The sequence below is a fragment of the Chrysochloris asiatica genome, unplaced genomic scaffold, assembly GCF_000296735.1.
Source record: "Chrysochloris asiatica unplaced genomic scaffold, ChrAsi1.0 scaffold00118, whole genome shotgun sequence".
Classification (NCBI taxonomy): Eukaryota; Metazoa; Chordata; class Mammalia; order Afrosoricida; family Chrysochloridae; genus Chrysochloris; species Chrysochloris asiatica.
Genome location: NW_006408636.1, coordinates 7,088,807 through 7,097,406, shown reverse-complemented (window position 1 = coordinate 7,097,406; position 8,600 = coordinate 7,088,807). Strand labels below are relative to the sequence as shown.

The 8,600-nt window shown below is 42.8% G+C and overlaps 2 protein-coding genes across 2 annotated transcripts in view; one reads left to right on the top strand and one right to left on the bottom strand.

Annotated features, from left to right (window-relative positions):
- Nucleotides 1-1,504, bottom strand: part of KIF4A (kinesin family member 4A) — a 236,359-nt gene extending 234,855 nt beyond the window's left edge. Inside the window, 2 exon segments of the mRNA XM_006878266.1 lie at nucleotides 1,158-1,272; nucleotides 1,385-1,504. Of these exon segments, the coding sequence (XP_006878328.1) occupies nucleotides 1,158-1,272; nucleotides 1,385-1,504 (235 nt within the window).
- A 1,288-nt stretch (nucleotides 1,505-2,792) lies between these two features.
- PDZD11 (PDZ domain containing 11) lies at nucleotides 2,793-5,090 on the top strand. Its single transcript, XM_006868520.1, has 6 exons — nucleotides 2,793-2,891; nucleotides 3,409-3,492; nucleotides 3,830-3,886; nucleotides 4,524-4,622; nucleotides 4,834-4,894; nucleotides 5,056-5,090. Exons 1-6 carry the CDS (start codon nucleotides 2,805-2,807, stop codon nucleotides 5,088-5,090), a joined length of 423 nt encoding a protein of 140 aa, XP_006868582.1. The 5' UTR covers nucleotides 2,793-2,804.
- The last annotated feature ends 3,510 nt before the right edge of the window (nucleotides 5,091-8,600 follow it).

The window sequence follows — 8,600 nt, the reverse complement described above, 5'->3', positions numbered from 1 at the left end:
ATGATCTACGATGGAATGAATGTAAGACTAAGGTTCGCCCATGTAAAGTATCATATAATTCACAATAAAACATTAAAAAAAAAGCCAAATATTTAAGAGTCAAATGAATTCCCTGCCAAAAGGGAAAAAAAGTAAGCAGAAGCTGCGAGTTCATCTAACAGACACCGTGTGAGAAAATATTTTTATTTAGATGGAAAGTTAAAACTAGATGATGTACAAATATCCCTTTCAACATTAAGGAACTATTATGCCGTGGCTCTACTTCTTTTGGGGTCCTTGTGTGGCACTGGACTGCTAACTACAAGGTCATGGTTCAAATCCACCAGCTACTCCTCAGAAACACTATACAGGGTAGCTATAAGTCAGAAGTGACTTGACTACACTTAACAACTTCTTTGAAGTAGACCTCTGATTTGAATCTAGAATAACAATTACACACCTCTCAGGTTCTATAAAACCCTGCTATGGTTTTCGTCAACATTAAAGCCTCAGCTTCTGCAACAAACATTAACAGGCCATGGTATTCAGGAGCTTTAGGAAATTTACTACTTTACTTAGAATTCTGCTTATCATTCACACTCTATCTCAAAGGTATTGTGAAATTTCTCCCAAATTTCTGTGAAATTCACCCAGATTCACCAAAGCTAATGCCATTCTTTTGATTTACATACCATTTTGTATGAAAGTAGCAGGGCTGATTCTGTTGGATAGTCTTAACTTTTAAAGATTTTTTTTTTTGCTTAAAGGTAGGTGCAGAAACACTTAAAATTATTAGAAATCATTTGTGCAGTCATCTACTTCTATCTCTTGGACTTTGAACTCCTCCAGCTCCCGGATACTGTAGTGTTACTTATATTTGAATCTCTCCTAACATGCACACTAATCAGCAACAGCACTCACAAAAGAGCTTATAATCTAATGAGGTTCCAGAACAAACAAAAATAACACAAGTCAAAGATGAGCACAACCACAGAAAGCAAAGTGTAAAAAGTACCTTCAAAGGTACAAAAACTTTGACAAATATTATTGGTTTAGGTCCAAGGCTGTATGGGCTTTCTGGAGTCAGGAATCATGTTTCATCCAACCCTGTTTTTGCAGCAGCACCCAAGTACAATGCCTGACACCTGATATATGCTAAGAATTAAATACAGTCTCACCTTTAAAGATGCCTTTTATGAGTGGCGCTACTGCTGTATTGAAGACTTCTTCCTGCTCAGTAGAGGGATCAAACACAAAGTCGTAGGTAAAGGATTTATCAGTGCCAACCACCACCTAAAGAAGGCAAGAGACCAGGCATAAGGGAAAAAATGGAAAGGCTCCACCACACCCCTCGCTGCCATTTGGCCCCAGCTGTTAAAGGAAAGGTCAAGATTTTGCTACGCACCTGTGGCTCCCCTGGTACGAAGGAAAGGCATGTCTGGCAGCCTTCACTAATTTCTTTGGGGACCAGAGGGCGACAGCGCAGTGCCACTCTTACAGGTATTCCCTTCACTTCTTCCTTCATGATCCTACTTCGACACTGTCTCTGCGGGAGAAAGATGAGGCTGAAGAATCTGGGTAGTTCAGCAGGAATTGGAGAGCGTCCTTCCTTGGTTTCGGGCCTCCCCAAAGGGCAAGATAGGTTAAAAACCTCTGGGGTAATGATAGCAACCGCCCCCTCCCAGCAGTACAGCTACCTCAGGCGATTCACTCTCAGATTTGGTCACGAAGGGTCTGCCAGCGAGCCCAACAACCTGAAAAGCGTGAAGTGCTCAAAAGAAAACCAAACCAAATCAAACCAGAGACAGTGACAAAGAATCAAAGCCCCAAGGTACCGGGAAAGGCAAATCCTGAGCTAAGATGTGTCTCTTAACTTACCAAACTAAACGTCCCCTTCCCAGGTCTCCAGAGCCGCCCAGTCACAACAGGAGTTTTAACCGCCAAGTTTCAAATCGGACCCAGAGGCGCTAGCCAATCGGAACGCAGACACCCTGCGAGCGGAGCACGTACGTCTGCGCGCGCAAGGCTCTGCGCACGACTCTGCTTCCGACCCCTCCGCGTATCTGCTTCCGGTTCCCAAGTGGATTGAGTGCTAGAAGACCACGGGTGAGGTGGTGAGGGGTTTTTGTGGTGGTGCGCTCGGTAGTCTCACACTCTGCAGAGCAGGGAGCAGGAAGGTGGCTAATGCTGTAGGAATGTTCGATCTGGGAACTCCCACCATTTCTAATCACGTTAGGGAGTGCTGGGCTCCAAGTCCCTGTGGATAGTTTTACTCTCTTGGACTTCGGAAGTGTATAGATCTTTGTAGATGTGACCTGACTGCTTCTTCGTGTGGCACTGTAGGATAAACACTAGACTGCTAACTACAAGGTCGGCGGTTCAAACTTACCAGCTGCTCCTTGGAAATCCTATACAGGGTCACTATGAGTCGAAACCGATGGGAACACCTACTTCACAGGATTGTTGTGAGAAATTAGGTCACCTGGAGTCCTGGTGTGGCATTCTGGGATAAGCGTTGGACTGCTAAACATAGGGAGGTGGTTCAACCCCACTAGCTGCTCCTAGGGTCGCTATGAGTCAGAACCGACTTGGAGACTTAAAAACAATAGAGTACCAAGCAGGTGTGTAGCATCTACTAGGTGTTCAGCAAAATTAAAGTTTCCTTCTGTCTCTTTTCTAACTTCTCTCCTCCATTTTAAAACCATTTTAAAAGACTGGCAATCTTGGTATGGGTTGGGGCTGCTTTCTGAAGCTTCGGAGGTCTCTTTTGACTCACACTTTGGGTCTGTTTTGATTCATCCTTCCATTCCAGGGCCTTGCCAGAAATGGACAGCCGGATTCCTTATGATGACTACCCTGTGGTTTTCCTGCCTGCCTATGAGAATCCCCCAGCCTGGATCCCTCCTCATGAGGTGGGAACCAACTGTGTGTCTTAAATGGGAGATTTTCACCCAAGGACATGAAATGAGGCAGGAAAGATAGGATGGCAACGTTAGTGAGCTAAGTGGAGAGCTAGTCTTACCCTTGTTGTAGCCAGAGAACCCAGAAACTCAATTTTGAGCGATTGGGCCATTGGGAGTTTCCTTTGGAAGTCTCCTTTGGAAGTCTCCTGTGTGGGTCCATTCACACCAGTGCCTCACATTGTGGAAATTCAGAGTCCCAGCATTTCCATCTGTCAGAATGTGAATAGGTGGGGAACTGCAAACTTGAAGGTACTTCTCCACCCTATCCAACATTTTCAGCAGTGTTGTCTGTTCTGCTTAAACTAAGCCCGTGACTTTACCTTTTCCTGACTTCAGGGTAATGTAGGATAAGTACCGGACTGAAGCATAAGCTAAGGGAGGGGCTCAGATGCATTTCTTTTCAAATGAAGGTAGGTATGAAGTCTAAGATTGGTAGCAAGGTCTCTCAGGTTGCTGTGTCTTGCAGAGGGTATACCACCCAGATTACAACAATGAGTTGACCCAGTTTCTACCTCGAATCATCACACTGAAGAAGCCGCCTGGAGCTCAGGTGAGCTTGTGGAGCAGTTGTCTTTTATTCCAGGCTACATCTGTCCCTATAGGGGGACTTCAAAAGGTTCATGGAAAAATGGAACTAAAAGATAATTTGTCCACGAACTTTTTGAATTTCAACCAAAGGTTGGCCATGGTTTGGGGGAGGGAGCTTGGAAAGAAGTCAGGAGGTAAGGAAACTTCCTCTTGTGGAGAGAAAATTGAGATACCTTCTAATTTCCCTCTTTCATAACTTCTAATTTCCCTCTGGGGATTAGACCAAGGTATAGTAGAGTGGTGCTACTAAATGTGTTTGTGGTCTATATCGAGCCCCATTTTGTGCCTTTGTTTTACAGTTGGGATTTAACATTCGAGGAGGAAAGGCTTCCCAGCTAGGCATCTTCATCTCCAAGGTTTGTGTGCCTGGTAGGCAATATGAATAGCTACTTCCCTTTGTTGTCAGAATGTAGAATCCTGATGTTTCAAGGACTAGGAGAATGAGGACCCAAACCTAAACCCATTGCCATCGAGTCAATTCCATCTCTTAGTGACCCTATAGGACACAATAGAACGACCCTGTAGGGTTTCCAAAGGAGCTCTGGTAGTGTAGTGGTTACAAATCGGGCTGTTAACCTCAGGGTCATTAGTTTGAAACTACCATCTGTTCCATGGGAGAAAGATGGAGCTTTCTGCTCCCGTAAAGATTTACAGCCTCAGAAACCCTGTACAGGGTCGCTATGAGTCGGAACTGACTCCACGGCACATCTTTACAGAAGTAGACGTCCACATCTTTCTCCCACTGAGCAACTAGTGATTTCGAAGTGCTGACCTTTCAGTTAGCAGCTAAGTGCTTAACTGCTATACCACCAGGGCTTCATAAATGGGATACCCTTTTTCAAACTTTTAATTTCCCATATGTCAAACCATTTGTCTCCCTACATTGTTACACACACACACAAATCCCCAACAGTAGCACCATACATTTGAGTAATGCTTAATTTCACTTAGACTCTTATGAAATGATCCCACACAAATCACATATTCTTACAGGTGATTCCTGACTCTGATGCACATCGAGCAGGACTTCAGGAAGGGGACCAAGTCCTAGCTGTGAATGATGTGGATTTCCAAGATATTGAGCACAGCAAGGTGAGCTGTGATGAGGCAAGCAGCCATACCAGGTAGGACAGACTGGACAGGATTAGCCTAAGCTGTAACTTGATATGAAAGCATCTCCTGAGGAAGTGTACCAGAGGGAAGTAGTTGTTAGTGACCCAGAAAGTTGGAGTAGCAAATTATCCCTGTTGTTCTCTCCTGAGCCTTATCTCTTCATTTGTACAAGCTGCTATGTTCCTTCCAGGCTGTTGAGATCCTGAAGACAGCCCGTGAAATCAGCATGCGCGTCCGCTTCTTTCCTTACAGTAAGTGGCACTCACTTTCATACTTACCTGGAAGGAACCTATGTAGTAACTCTAAATACTGGTTATTAGAAGCAACATGCATTGGGAATGGGGAGTTGCGACCTCAGACCTGAAAATAACCTGCCCTGTCCTTCCTTTTCTTTCTCCCCCCTTCCCCCTAGATTATCATCGCCAAAAAGAGAGGACTGTGCACTAGAGTTGCAGCTCACAGCCTTCCATGTAGAATCTGCCTGGACTAGGCCCCAGGGAAGCTACTTAGGAAACTCAACTCTCACCCCCTTCTAATATAGAGGATGGGGAGACAGTGAGACCTTGTACTCAACTAACTAGCATTATCCAAATTGTACTATACTTTCAGTTGCCTAGTATTCTAGGTGAGTTTCATTTCATGAAAGAAGGGTAATGTTTTGATATAATCTAGCATGTGGGGAACCCTGCTAAAAAAGACAACGGACATTTATTGAATATTATTATGTGCTAGGTACTTTTATTTGTGTATATATATATATATATATGTATATATATATATATATATATATATATATGTATCATATTTTAATTATAGGAACTAGTTAAAAAAAACGAACCCTGGGGGTCTTTCATCTAACATGACTGGCCATCTCATCCTTGTACTATCAAAGGTCTCATACACTTCTGAGACTCCAGTGGGATTGTGCTTTTCTGCTCTTCCTCTCATATGCTCCCAAAAGAAGGAAAATACAATGCTGAGGAAATGTTGATGTGATTTTTGAATGATACTGATTGAGTATAGAATGCTATTGGGTCAAGAAGAAGCTGTTCCAAAGAGAGGAGCCACTGGAAAGAACAGAACAATCTTATACTTCCTTCACAACTATCTACTTCTGACCTTGAAGGGGTACTAGGGGAGCGCCGTGGCTCCATGCTTGTTAGCACTGGACTACAAACCACAAGGTCAGCAGTTCAAGCCCACCATCTGCTGCATGGGAGAAAGGTGAGGCTTTCTACTCATGCAAAGATTTAGTCTCAAAACCCTCTACAAGGTCACTATGAGTCAGAACCTACTCAACAGCACTTAACAACAAAGGATGCTAGGGGAAATAGTGCCCCCATGTGGGGAACAATATTAATACAATTCTGTGTGCTCAGTTCTTTGAAGCATAAACTAAGGGAGGGGCTTAGATGCATTTCTTTTCAGGGGCTTGGTTCCTAATTTCCAATTTGTTGATTATTATTTCATGGTTGCTGACTACCCCTTTTTCTTTACTCTATCCCCAGATAACCTTCCATGTTCTTAGATCCACAGGACATATCTTACGCCATCTCCTTTGGCATGTTTAAAATACCCCTGCAAAATTGAAAGTTTTCTAATGAGGTGTAGGATAATGTACCCCATAATAAAACTCCCAAATTAATGGCTTCGTCTTTTGTCATCTAGGCTTGTGTTTGTTTTCCAAACTTGCCTTGTGAAAACCCTGGGGGATTTAGGTCTAGGCCCTTCTCTGGAGAGTGATTCTGTTAGTTTGAGATGGGGCTTAGAAATGAGAAGTTTTAAATAACCAAGTTGAGTCTGTTCAAATATGGGAAATATGGTTCTAAACAGTGGTAACATCTCTATGAGTAGTATCTGGCTCTTCTAAATCCCACCCCAGCTCTACTAAGGTACCTCTTCTAGGGGCTTAGATAGTAACAGCCCTTGTAAGCAGACTGGAGATAGAAGTAACTTAGCTGCCTAGATTTCCTGGGAAATCCCCTTCTACTCTGTGCTCCTATTTGCTCTGCTGCCCCCAGTGATCATCTGAAAAAGAAAAATAGAGGCTTGGTCACTTCCACAAAGGCTTATGGGCTGAATGTACTAAATGGTGAAGTCTGAGGCTCTCCCTATGGTTAACATGTTTTAAAACTCATCTAGGAAGTGTAGTAAACGTTATAAATGAACCCCAGCCTGGTCATGAATCAAAGAGGCAAAAAACTTAATTGGTCTTACTTTGGAACAATTCTTGTGAGGTCACCAGCATGATACAATTGCCTAGTGGAGGTTTAGCATGTAGGAGGTATAGCATGTAGGAGGTGTAAGCAATAACAGATGAAAGGATCAGTAATTTACTGAGGGAGTTTATAAGAAAACAGTGGAGAACAAATTGCATTGGCATTTGAAGTATCCAAGTTGCCATAGAACTATATCTTCTATAAATGCCTTTTCACAATCAAAGAAGGTAAGGTGGAATTCCTTGGTGATTCAAGAAGCTTCCGCCCAATAATATGTGACATAATCAAGGACAAATGATAGCATTTTGAGGGTTTCCTTTAACTCTCTCCCATTGACTCATAGCGACTACATAAAAACAATACAATTTTATATCATAAGTCTAAGAATTGGAAGAGTTAGTAAGTGGCCAAGTATTAAAACTGTAAACCTGAGGGTGGGGGAGGAAGGAATGGTATTGGAAAGTCAAATGTAATAAATCCCTCATATTAGGCAGATGCTGTACAGCAGCTCTCAGTGCCTGACTCATTACAGGGCTCCAGCTAATTTTCAACAGTTGAAGTGCATGTTAATAGACTGAGCTGACTGGAGACAAACCTCAACTTCTAGGGGCAGCTTCTAGGACACAGATGTGGAATTCAGGTCTTTTGATCCCCTTCAGCGAAAGGCAAACCAGGAAGCTACTATGGCACAAAGTTTGTCCCTTATTACCTATTTTGAGTACCATTCTGGCAAAAAAAAGTTGGATTGGCTATCAACTCAGCAAAACTGGGAGAAAGGAGGTGAATGCCTTTTGAAAGTAAGGACATAGCCACATGCTAGAGTGACTATTGGGGGCTGAGGGTGGACAATGATTGGTGGAAAAAAGGGGGAAACATTAGGTTCAAAGGCTGAGATGATTCAGAACTTTTGGATTGCATGACGATATGAACCTTGCCCCTTCCCCAGGAGACAAACCAAGGTCATAGAAAAAAGTAAGCAGTGGTTGATGGCTAGAGATAGAATATAGTGTAGGTATCATAAAGAGGAATGGTTTGTTTTTTCATATAAACAGTTTTGGCCTGGGTTTCAATAAACATCATGTTGAGGTCTCTGAATTTATCTTTGCCTTGTGCAGAGACTTGTCTGAGCAAATGAGAAATGATGAGAGGGACCAGATAGTAACAAGGCCATTTCTGATCCTGGACAGAGCTTTCTGAGGTATGATGCATCTCTAGGACCCATGATTGTTCTGATTCCTGATGGAGATAACTCCCCAGGTGAAAAGCATAATAAACTCTTGCCATAGAGATGGAGCTGGAGGTATGCAGAAGTTCTAGTTTTACCTCATCTTTTATTGTTCAGGTCAGTCTTGTTACCCACCAACATGATGATGACATGATCTCTTTATGTCCTTATTTTACACACTTACCTGTCTCTTTGAAAGAACTAAGGTCTGTAAGAGAATATGTTGCAGAGGGCTAATTTAGTAATGGCTTAGAAAGAAGAATGTATCTGTTCATCCTTTCTGCTAATCTTAATCAACCTCCGTATTGCTTCCCTCATCGTCTCCTGCCTAAACATCATAGCACCCACTTGCGATGTCATAGATAACCACTGCGATAGTTAAATCGTGAATGTAGCTAGAAATTAGGCTTCAAAAGCGTTCCTGGCCAGCTGTGTACCATAGCTGCAATTGAAACATGTTTAGGGATAAGAAACGGAGAGCTATAAAGGAAACTAGCCTATTAAAGACTAGAA

Excerpts from the sequence above, each read along its gene's own strand:
- PDZD11 (XM_006868520.1), top strand. The coding sequence starts at position 2,805 with ATGGACAGCCGGATTCCTTATGATGACTACCCTGTGGTTTTCCTGCCT. Across the intron at positions 3,493-3,829 it reads AGAAGCCGCCTGGAGCTCAG|TTGGGATTTAACATTCGAGG; the intron begins GTGAGCTTGTGG and ends TTTGTTTTACAG. Across the intron at positions 4,623-4,833 it reads AAGATATTGAGCACAGCAAG|GCTGTTGAGATCCTGAAGAC; the intron begins GTGAGCTGTGAT and ends TGTTCCTTCCAG.